Below are 12,280 nucleotides of genomic sequence, written 5' to 3'. Positions count from 1 at the left end.
AACTGCATGACGTGGAACTCAAGTGAATGGTCTTTTTGCAGCCCTAACCTCTCTACTGGACTAGGATTTCAGAGCAATTATTGGTTCATGTTTTAGTGTTGTGCTGGGTTTTCCTTTGGAAACACCATAACAAAATATACAGCTTTGCTGGGGGATTTTGCAAGTTTACCAGAGTTTGACTTTTCTGTTTTGTTATGTTCTTTAGAGCCAGCTTATGCAAATTGTCAGGTTTATCTATAAGGCAAGACATGCAATACTGAGCCACGTTCTATCCATGCTGTAAGTCATCCAAATAGCTCACTGAGTAAAAAGGACATGCACATGAAACTTGTGCTCTACCCAGGGCAACATTTCAAGTTTACAGTAAGGCAAGGAATGCACTTGCCATCTGCTCTGTGTAATTCTGAGGAATAGAGAGATGCCAAGTGAGTTTGTCAGCGACTGTGGCGGGATAATGGAGGGATTTGATTGAGATGAATGGTGTTGCATTACATTATTTTGTAAAAGTAAAGTACTCAAGCTCACAATTTTTAACTAAAAACTCAAGTACTTTTTTTTTGTTTTTTACCTCTAGACAGTTTTGCTGCTTTAAATAGGTACAGCCTGACTGCTAGGATTGAAAGCATAAATTTTATGAAAAGGAAGCTAATGCAAAAAAATAGGAAAAATAAAATCTAGTTCAATCTAGTTGACTGTTGGGGAGGTTTTCAAGATCTAAGTTTGCAGTTGGTGAGTTGCAGCTCTCATTTCACTGCCAAAGCAGACTGCCTTATTATGCCAGCATAATAGGCCTGTCATAATCAGTTGCATATAATGGGCTAATGCTTTTATTCTCAACCATATTATTCTTTTGATAGAAAATAATGAATAATGTAAAGGCACACAGTTGTATTTGGATGAAACTATCACATAGTTTGGCTATGGCTATGCTGGGAAAATTTGAATTCTTGAAAGTGCTTGCCAATGTTTGCATTTAAGAAAAGAATATGAACAAGATTTAGACCAGGAAGTACGAGGCTACCTGCCTATGGCAAATACATTTTTGAATAGGTAAAACTGTATACAGGTAGTGTATGGAGTGTGTTTGTTCAAACTGTTTGTGTGCTTTTCAGGACAGCTTGGCTTTCCTGTTTGCATAGAGCCTAAACATTAGAGAGCTGCAAGGAATATTATGTAAGGACATCTGTGGCCTTTACTTGTCTACTTTTTTTTTTGTTTTTTTAATATCAAAGTAAAATCAAAGAAATGTTTACCAATGTATTAGAATTCTGCTGGCTGGTGTCCTAGAAGTTCATTGAAGTCAGAGCAGTGTTTTGGCATCAAATTGTATCTGAAGAGTCATAGAGCTGGGCTGGAGAGAAGAAAACTTAAGAATTAGTCAAACTATTTTTTTACTTTTATGCTTAAATTATTTGAAAGAATCAATTAAAAAACCTTTTTAAAATAAGTTGACTAAGGACCCTCATTTATCTCAGGCATATAATTTTGATATAAGCATATGGCTGATTGGCTTGTTAGTTTGAATGGAAGCAAACTTTGCCTGCACGAAAATGCAGCTGCAGTGCAAAGTTACTTGTTTCCTCTGACAAAGGTGCATAAATCCACCCCCCAATGTAGATATGATTGTTTTCCCCTGCCTCATCCTTGCAGTGTTTGAATAGACACCTCCCCTGCATTTCATTTTTATGAGAATACTCTTTAGGAAAGTGACCCCTTTAAAGAATTTGTTGAGATAGTGGCCCTTGTGAAAGCCTTTCCTATTTGGGTCAGGCCATGCCATTTCCCCTGAGGCTGTCAGAACTGTTTCTTGGTTTCTCTGAGAGGGATGAATCTCAAAAGTAAAGCAGTCGTGTTTAAATCTTTTTCTCTTTTCACTTCTGAATACGGCTTGCTGTGTTCTTAGTTGATTGTAATAAAAGCCATTTTTTTCTTTTTTTTTTTTTTAAGTTATCGAACACTTATTGCTTTTTTTTAAAGTTATTGAACACTTATTGCTTAGGGAAAGCAGTTCTTTAAATAACTTTTTGTATATCTTGAAACTGGATATATGCATTATAAAATCCAAAGAGGCAAGATTTTAGGAGTGATGCCTGTTTATTTACAATGGTAATACAGACAAGGACTTGGACAGGCATTCAGAGAATAACCAGTCATTGATTATTCTTTGGTAATTGGATGCATGCTTGGCAGATGAGGTTCAGAGTGAGGGTGCAGGTTCTCTGTGGAGAATGCCCCTAACCACGTGTGTAAGTGATCTGCCTCTGCACAGGGACCTCGGGCACTTGGGCAGGAGGAGCTTGATGCTGATAATACAAAGCTGTTCTGCTATCCTCAGTGGTATTTTTGTATTCCTTTCTTTATCAGATGCCCTTAGGAAAGGATCAGTCCTAATCAATATTTTTTCTCAATTGGTTCAAACAGGCAGAAAAATCAATGAGCTGAACTAATGACATCTATTTTTATTTTCTTTTGGAAGACTGAGGAACAATTATAAAATTCTAAACAGATGTTTCATTTGATTGGGCCAATGGTAGAAGAGGGTTGTGGTTTTGTGTAGCTTTGGATTTTTAATCCTTTTTTACAAATAAAAAAATGCTTACCCAAATACAGTATAGATCAGAAAACTTCTTCAGAGTGTGTTGCACAGCTTGAGATTTACTATAGCTTGAGTATCTAATCTAGTGCTTACACACTAACTTTATGTTATTGTAGAAGTCAGGCTGCTTTGAAATTCAGGGTCTGGTGAAAATGTCAAACACTGGAATACTTAGGACAAGAGCAAGAGTGGCAAATATCGTGGAGTAAAGGTTGGAGGTTAAGTCTGGAAAAGACATAGACTCATACCTTTTGGAATGATTTTGTAGAAATGAATTTCAGAGTTTCTACTGGTTGGTTCTTTTTATTATTTTTAAATCTTTCCCCATCTCCTAATGAGTAGAGGAACAGAGGAACTAGGAACCCTCCCACCCCTTTTTTTTTTTTTGGAAGCATCTGTATGGATCCCACTGCATTTCCAAAATCCCTGCAGTGGTCAGGGGAGATGCTGGGGTGCAGGGAGGGCTGTCTCTAGTGTGAATGGGCCGTGGTTCCTGATTGTGTTTGACAGCTGCTCTGAGCGAGCAGGGCTGCGCTCCTGACCCCAGAGCTCCCTGCCAGCCTCAGCACTTCTGCTGCGCTGGCAGGGGGACCTTGCCTAAGCTACTTGAAATGACAACTACCACAATACTTCCTCCCTTCCCCACAGGCTATGCTAAGAAATTTTCCTTCAGTCCTGGGTATTCTTGGTCAAGAACGTCAAGTGTTAGCCTAAGTGAGAACCGGTTTCATTTCTTCTTCTGGCTTGTGTTGGTTTGGAGGAGCTGCTTTTCACAAAACATTGCCCATTTTCCTAAACAGTGTTCACCTCTTAAACTGTAGTAAATGTTTAGAATAGGATCTTTGCTAAATTCAGATTTATACTGAGTAAGCCAGATATTCTGATGTTCATGTTTTCTGCAAAACAATAAAATCTTAACGATTTGACCAAAGCAAAAATTAGAAGATCTTGGAACAGCCCACCAGCAGATTTCCCCCTGCATGTATTTGCTATATACTTTTGTCACCCTGTCAGAGTATCTCATTTTGATATGAGTTTCAGATTAAGAATTCTGTTTCAAAGACTGTTGTTAGAATAACACTGAAGAAGTTAAGCTGAGAGGAAGCTATTTCTATGCAGTAACATTTTTAATAAATTTTGATCTTCACACTTTTGTATAAAATACTTAACACTTTTGGGCCTTCCTTTAGTTTGTGATGTGGTGATTCTTTCACATCCCACTCTATTAAATTAAAATATAACATTTTCATGCTCAAATTAGTCATCAAACAAGAAAAGAGAAATTTCAATGGTGATACAATGAAAAAAAAAAGCTTATTTTATATATATTCTGTAACTCTGTCTGAAGTCTTAATTTTCTGCGAATCCCAGTGCTCTGCAAGGGGGAAGGCGTTTAGTACCTTACTGTGAGCTGTATGAGTGAACCTCACCTTTCACATCTCCTCACAGCAGACACATCAGTTTTGGTGATCTAGTATAATGCAAAAATACATTTATTTATGAATGAGGTATTTGGGCCTCAGAAGGAAGGTGAGGAGAGGCAGGAGCAATGAGTACCTGCTGTACCCCAGGCAGGCAGCAGCACTGGAGCAGTTCCTGCCATAATCCAGCCCATGAGCAGGTTTGGTGAAACCTCCGGAACCGCGTGGGCATGAGGGCTCCTCCTGGAGAGCAGCTGATGGCACAAGGAATGTTGGCTTGGGAGCAGCCAGGCTGAAGGAGGAATTAGGTGGGGTTTTGGTATAAAAGTTACTCCAGTTAGCAGTTCCTGTCTTAGCATCAGCTGGCAATGAAATGTCAGTGCAGGTGAGTGTAAGGAAAACATGCCCATTGTCCTGCCAGAGGCTGCACCATGTACTGACAGTGGCTGAAGAAATCCAATTGCTCATGAGGCTGCTGCTTCCACATGACCTTAAAATACTGGCAGACATTAATAGCAGTGTGTCTTTAGCTGTGTGCAATGTGGAGTGGATGGTGCTCTGTGAGGAAAGCTGTGTGCACCAGCCAGGAGTGAAACACAGTGAATTTTTACCACCTGCTACAAGAACATTTTCTGTACAGACAGTTCTGTGGGTTCCCTCCATGTCAGGATTTTCAGACTAAAATAAAGCTAAGCATAACCCATCACCCATGGAAAAACTATGTTGTTCTAAATCACCAACATTCGTTTCAGTATTACAGAGGAAATCCAAATAATGTGAGGTCAAACAATATACAATGCACTTGTTAAGTGTTTAGAATGTTTTTGTTTTTACTGCATGGGAAGGGAACGAAAAGGGTAGGGTTCAGCCACCTTGTTAGTTTGAAGGGTTTAAAATGTCAATTTTTCATGTTCTGTTCATTAATCTACTCTTGTTATCTCTTGTCTGCATTTGATTTTTTTTTTGGACAATTTTATTCCGTGTTTTTATGAATGTAATCTAAGTCTTGATTTCTAAGTATGTGCTAAAACTTAATGTCATGCTATAAACTCTTAGCAGTTTTTATCAATTATGTTTATATTGTGTAATAGAAGAAGTGTTATATTGCAAACTAAACAAAGGATTATGATTTTTGTTTAAAATTTAAATATGAATTAATTCTTTCAGATGTTTTCAGCTGAAATGGTTATGGCTTTCTGGAGACTCACAGCTAAACTTGCTCTGCCTTTCTGAGTTATGCAATAGTGCATACTCTGAACATTGATTTTAAAAAGTCTACATTTTTTTGAACTCTAGAACCTTCACTAAATCCCAGTAAATTCCTCTAAATGCCAAGAGCAGTAAGTGTGGTTAATAGTTTGTCAGCCTGGCATATTAACAGCTGCATTGTAGAGTTTAATTTGACTTTTGTCTGTGTACTTTGCAGTCCAGTCTGCTTCGTTCTGACATGGGGCTTGGCAGTGCAGCTCAGCTGGCATCCTCTGCGAAGCCTGGCACACCCTACTACCCCTTCTCTGCCACCAACCAGCGCCGCCGACCGCTGCACGACTCTGCAGCTCTTGGTGAGTAATACACATTTCAACTTGGCTTCCCAGTGCTGCTCTGCAGACTTTATTTTGGTTTTTGACAGTTCATTTAATGTACAGGAGATTGTGCTGAGCAAGTGAAATTACATCAAACTGCTATAGAAGAGGAAAACTGGAATTATTAATGTTTTCTTTGGGACGCTAGCTTCGATTCAACACTGGTCAGTCTGGCTTATAAAACAAACAAGAAACTCTAATAAAACCCTTAATTGCAAAAGCAATAATGACAGATGGATAGGAGCTGATGACCAGCTGAGTGCCCTTAACCCGTGCCATCATTAACTCCTGGAAATGCCTGACCTTGAGGTCATTACCATTATTTAGTAGGGGAAGGACACAAAGGGGAAACAATTATCCTTTTATATGCTAAAAGTAACTTTATTCAGGGCAGTATATAGTTCATTGTAATTGGTTCAACATGCCTTTAAAGATCTTAGCAATTGGAGGCTAGTAGTTTATCCTAAAATCAAACTACCTTGCAAAATATGCAGGCAGGAACTTGCTTAAAATTGTTATAATCCTGTGACAGTATTAGTATTTTAATCTGGGGATAGCTTGAGGTGAATGGAATTTTCATACTTGGTCACAGACAGTGGTAATATTTTATAGCTTTCTAATTCTGTTGAATCAGAGAACCAAGAATGAGCCACCTGTTCTATAGTATCTGCTGTAAGACTGTTGTGAATAATTTTGTGTGAAAATTAAAAAAAAAATCTTTTTGGTATAAAAAGAGAGACTGTAACCTTATATTCTAGTTTACCATTATATTCTAGTTATTAACCTTCTATTCTAGTTACCATATATTTAGGTATTAGTGTGATAGATCATTAGAATTTCTCTAATTATATAGTTGAGTCTTTAATGCCCCTCATTCTGTATAGCACTTTTAATCCATAGTAAAAACCTTGTTTGTTGGAACCATGTAACTCCAACCATACTTTTCCCAAAATAAAATTTTCAAACACAAATTGCCTTGTGAAGTAACCTTAATATCAACTATAACTGCAAACTTCTTGGGCACTAAAATAGTCCTGAACATGCTTGAAATTGTTTTTTAAATCATTTTTTATTAAAAAAATATTACTTTAGGACCTAATCTTATATATCATGGGATCATTTAATCTGAAAAAGCCCTCTAAACCATCGAGTCCAACCTTCACCCCAGCACTGTCCAGTCCACCACTAACCCATGTGCCAGGTGCCACATCTACACATCTTGGAAATCCCTTCAGGGATGGTGCCCACCACTTCCTGGGCAGTCTGTTCCAGTGCCCAACAGTCCTTTCAGTGAAGAAAATTTTCCTGACATAAAACCTAAATCTCCCTTGGTGCAACTTAAGCCATTTCCTCTTCTCCTAATGTATGTGTGTATATGTGTATTTTAAATATGTATTTGTATGATCTTTTTACTTGTTGTCAAACCAACTGCCATTTAACTTGGGGTTGGCTGTCTTCATGAGGATGGTTGTAAGTGTTCCTGTTGCTCGGAATACCAGAACAAACACGGCAGCTCCTCACACCTGTTTCAGAAAAAGAACGCTTAAATTGTTTACAGCCTGAAAGGGTGGTTGAACTTCAAGAGGAAAGAACTGTGTTTTAAGCTGCTGCTGATGGTGTTTTAGCCCAGAATGAATTGGTTTTAGTGAGGAACTACTTGCAGCAGTAACCTGCTCTGGGTTGGAGTGGCAGGGGGTGTTGGAGCTGGGCACAGGGTGCTGCTGTGTGCAGCAGTCACTGAGATGGTCCTGAATGAGATTCTTGTTTCCTATGCAAACTCTACAGAGTTTGCGAAGTTTCTGATATCATTAAATGAAATAAATGGAAGTGAAGTGTGGAGTTTTCAGAGTATATTTAGCTTTTTCCTTGAAAGAGAAGCTCAGGGGCTATAAATGTGTTTAAACGGGTGATATTCCTCTTTCTGTCCTGGTTGAATCTGAGGCTTGTAGCCTGGGATATGGCAGGTGGTGGTAACAAATCCAGGGAAATGTTTTTCCAGGAATGTCAGGAGGAGGAAGTAATCTTTTATCTCAAGTCTTTTCCAATAGCTTGAGAAAGTATGTCTGAGTTCTATTTTTTTTAATGGACTTGTTAAGTGCTACAAATCTGCTGCCTGAGAATTTCTAACAAAGTCAAATTATGCCCATTTTATCCCTGAGAAGGAGTTGTCTGACCAGGATTATAACAAGCTCTTGTTAAATTTCATATTAAATTGCATTGAAACCAACCAGTGCTCTCTTCCAGGTGACATTCTGAATCCAATGTAAATATATTTTCCAAAAGTCCTTTTCTTTTCTTTCTGAGCATGCCCTATGGGAAACAATGAGAGTAAAGATATCCAGCAGATATTTCACATTATCTCACCTTTATCTTGTCATATCATCATAAATGTTCTGAATGAAAACAGAAAAGTAAGAATTTTGTGTTTTAATTAAAGACTTTATTGGTTAACTGTTGAACTGGTAATCTCACCAGATAATCATCTTCAAAAATCAGGTTTTTTGCATGCAGAGTTTTCAGATTAATTGTATTAGCATCTGAATAAACTGGTTCAGATTCTTGGTTTAGGTAGTGGAATTGCTGGGTACTTCTGTTACAGTACAGCACCTACTGGAAGAAAGAAGCAGCTATCCTACCTCCAACTTTACTATTACGTGCAAATTTGAGATGTGGTGACTTTATTACTCAAGGAAAGTAATTAGGTCATTAAATTTGCTGTTTATTTACAACCTTGGTAGACTCTAAAAACTGTAAAATGTACATCATGTTAGTATTCTTAGAGTATAAATCATGTCAAATTCCTTTTGGATGTCTTTACTCTGATGCACAGAAAATAAAGCATTTCTCTTGCTAATAAGTCCCATTCTCCTCCTTGTATATCTCAAAACCATACTTTGTTTTTTAGCAAGTGTATAAGGTCATAAGTATACCCTTCAGAGTAACTGTTCTTAGGAATAACTGTTTTCCTTAGGAAAAGGATTGAAAGGAACTATTTAGCAAGGCTGTATTTTAGAGAACATGGTTATGCTACATTTTTATATTGATGTGACAGACAAATCTCTTTGCCAGGGAATAAAAAAAAATGCATGAAATTGGAAAATAAGACATTCATCATGGAAGGAAAAAAGTGAGCAGTGTAGCTATTTATTCTTTCTCACCTATAATGTAGATATTTGATGAAATGCTATTTTTCTTGTACAGATCCTCTACAGACAAAGAAAGTAAGAAAGGTGCCCCCTGGTTTGCCTTCTTCTGTAAGTACTACATTTTTTACTTGTAGTGATAAAAATTGGGCTCAAATTGCATTCTCCTTACCTGCCACACATACCAATTATTTACCTTTAGCACTAGGAGGGCTGTCTGCTGGACATGAACAGCTAGGCTAGGTAATTGGGAGTGGTTCTGCAGGACTAAATGCACATTTGATGGGGAATTTTTAGATTTCATAGCAGTGATTTGTAGCTCGCTCATATGCTCCTACCCACTTGTCCCTGTCATTTGAATTCCTCTCTTGGGAAGAGAGCTGGGCCAGGAGCTGTCAAAGAAGATCTCCTGTACAGGTCTTTTGATGTTTAATTAGTCATTATGTTGCTGAACAGGAGGACAGACAGAGATTAATAGCTGAGAATCTTAGAAATTTACATTTGTAATAATCCCAGTGGAGCTGAAGACATTAAGATTCGGAGGACATGTACAGCTCAGCTTGCCTCAGTAGGACTGAGGTTATTAATATGCATAAATCACCGAGTCAGATGTTCATTGTGAAGTCCTGGTGGATTTTAAAGCCTTCATTAAGCCTTTCCTAACTTCAGCCTAGCATCAGGAAAGCTTTCAAGCAACTAGTTTGTTGATCCCTCTTTGCTTGAAAATTTATCCTTCGAGAATAAAGGGCTTTGATAAAAAAGGTTGGAAGGGTTTTGGTGGAAAAATCATTAATGGCTGTGATAATGTAATGCTATAGGGGTGTTTTGTGGTATTAAATATGCTTTATTCTTAAAAGGAAGAAAATTGTTTATAAATGAAGCTGCATTTAAAAATCCACGTGAAGTGAAAAATCCCCAGTGAAGTGAAGGACAGAATTATTTTTTCCCTTGCTCAGAACAAACAGGAGGGGAGGGGGAAGCTCCGCTGCCTTGCGGGATACATCTCTTTGTTGTGTAAATGGATGTTGGGCTTTTATTTGGCAGTACTTAACACATGGGCGCAGGTGCACTTGGATGAGTCATAACTCAAAGCCGGATAGGCTGAATAGAACACAGTGCACAGGAACAGCAATATAGCGGCAGCAAAATGGGGCTGAGCTTTTCATTTCCTATTGAGCCTGAACTACGGATGGTGTCTTCCAGTCCTCGCAGCTCCCCTGTTCTCTCCTCCCTCTCTTTCCCTTCTTCCTCCCCCTGCTCACGATGATACAGACAGAACCCGGGATCTGAAATCCTATTTTAACAGTACTTCCAGATGGAGCTGAGATAGTGTGGATAGCCTGGGGCAGCTGTGCTCTGAACCTGCAGCCTACCTGGAAGCCAGGATTGCAGCTGCAGGCACTCTTAAAAGCTTTTGCTTGCATAAGCACTTGGGCCCCACTAGAGGCTGAATAGCTGCTTGATAAACAAAATGAACACAATGCCTCAAATCATTATTCCCGAGGCCAGGAATATTCTTCTTTCCCCCCCTCCTTTTTTTTTTTTTTCCCCTTCAGCAGCAGCTAAAAATAGTTTGGCAATTTACATTTTAACAGTTGCGTGTTATGTAGGGTGGCTTTACAGTCTAGCAGATGATTTCTGCTAGATTAACAAAAATATATTTAAAATGTCAGAGAAGCTGAAACACATAGCAGTGCAATTTTAATGAAATTTATTACAGTAATTCTAGGCAGTAATAAAGCTTACGCTACATGTTTAATATTTAGTAGCATCAGCCAGGTAAAAAGATCATTTTGGAGAACGAAAGATTTCTCTCATTTGTCTTACCAGGGTTTAATTTTAACCAGCAGTATTTTTCAAATGGTTTTAATTTAATTCTTCTTCTGTAAGATTGGAGACAAGGAAATGCTGATAGATTTTATTTGTATTAACATTGTACCAATCTGTGCAATTAAGTGCAGTTACTGTGAATAATCAATGATTGTGATGCTGCAGGTTTTAACACTGTTTCTCTGTATTTCAATGCTTTCACTGCTGAATAGACCCTTGAAATAAAATGACACGTTACAAAAAAAAATTGAGATATTGCATATGTGGAAGATGATACAAAACTAAATTTCACTGAGCATCATGAGAAATTTAAATTGAGTAGATCATTATGTAAGTGTAGTCTTTATTTTAAATATACTTTCCTAAGAAGTCAGAATGTATTGTGGGAAAAAGTTGCTTTAGTGCAGAGAAGTTTAATTATAATATGAAAAGTCAAAGGAAAGATGATACTTAATTTTGTTATACAAATCTGTGTTTTTTAATTTTTCAGTTTCTAAAATATTGCTTTCTGCAATGTTTTTGTTAGTATAAGGCTGCCATGTCAACGGATACTCAGCAGTAATTTAATTTCCTAGATAACTGTAATTTAATAACAGTCTTTTAAGTAATAATGATTCAAAAAACCCCAAACAACCCTTCCTCTAGTTTATTTCTTTTCCCCTTGGTTTTATATGGTATTTTCTGAAATTATTAGTTTTGAGGTTTATCTTTTTTAATGTTTTCTTATCAGGGCCTAAAGTAAAAACAGTTACAGAGAAAAGTGCCGGTGAATTGCTTGGCTTCTTTCTGGAATGCAACTCAATCTGAATTTGTCCTCTAACTGTAAAAATTAAATGTTCCAGGCAAATGCATTTTTAAAGTTTTTCTGTTGTAACTTGTTAAGTGGTGACTCACTGCCCAAAACATTTTGAATGTTGACATGCAAGCATTTATGTTAAACTACAACTACTAAATTTAAAGCACTCTGAGGACAGAAATTAAAAACCATATTTTTTAAAAAGCCAGGTTTGAGTGAACAGCAAGATTGCTATGCTGTTTATGTTATATTGGGGGAAATACTGTTTGGTGACTTATATTCTCTTCAGAGATGGAAAACTGTTGTATTTCTGAGAATTCTTCTGATTGTAGGAGTGAAGTAAGCCAGACACTAATAACATCATGTGACCTAAAAGCAGCGTAGCTCCTCGGCCAGGCACAGCAGTGTCAGGGCTTCCAGAGAACTGCTCAGGCGGCACAGGGAGAAGACAAACAAGGGAGGCTCTCTCAGAAATGCCCAGGGACATCATCATCCAAAAATGGATGGGCTGGGAGCAGAAACCTCCTATTTACATGTGGAGTCAGGAAATATTTCAAACTAACATTTGTTACTAGTACCATAATCAGTGGCTATCATGGGGCCGTAATTCTAAGTAAAATAGTGTGAATATCTATCATCATTCTTTTGCTATTTAATTAGTGTCATATCAGAGAAATAGCTGGAATACATTGTATCTGTTGATTTTTGTTACAGAAAATGAGCTGTGACATACAGACATAAATGTCTGCTTGTTTTCTGTGTAGTTTCTAATAAGTATTTTGAGTATATTAGGCTTTCCATAGCACCTGAGATGTTCAGTTTAATATTAAACTTTGGATTGCACTTATTTAATAAGAGATTGTCAAATTGGTATTTTCTGATACCAGGGATTTCTTTCTAAATTCAAATTT

At 37.6% G+C, this 12,280-nt stretch overlaps 1 protein-coding gene across 6 annotated transcripts in view; it reads left to right on the top strand.

Moving 5' to 3' along the window:
- The window catches only part of TCF12 (transcription factor 12), a 161,717-nt gene that overhangs the window by 101,519 nt on the left and 47,918 nt on the right, over nt 1-12,280 (top strand). For all 6 annotated transcript variants that reach the window (XM_066559088.1, XM_066559084.1, XM_066559086.1 and 3 more), the window contains exons 8-9: nt 5,444-5,579; nt 8,802-8,854. In XM_066559088.1, the coding sequence (XP_066415185.1) occupies nt 5,444-5,579; nt 8,802-8,854 (189 nt within the window). The remainder of the gene's footprint in view (nt 1-5,443; nt 5,580-8,801; nt 8,855-12,280) is intronic.

Source organism: Molothrus aeneus, chromosome 13, assembly GCF_037042795.1.
Source record: "Molothrus aeneus isolate 106 chromosome 13, BPBGC_Maene_1.0, whole genome shotgun sequence".
Lineage (NCBI taxonomy): Eukaryota > Metazoa > Chordata > Aves > Passeriformes > Icteridae > Molothrus > Molothrus aeneus.
This window is presented reverse-complemented; position numbering and strand designations above follow the sequence as displayed.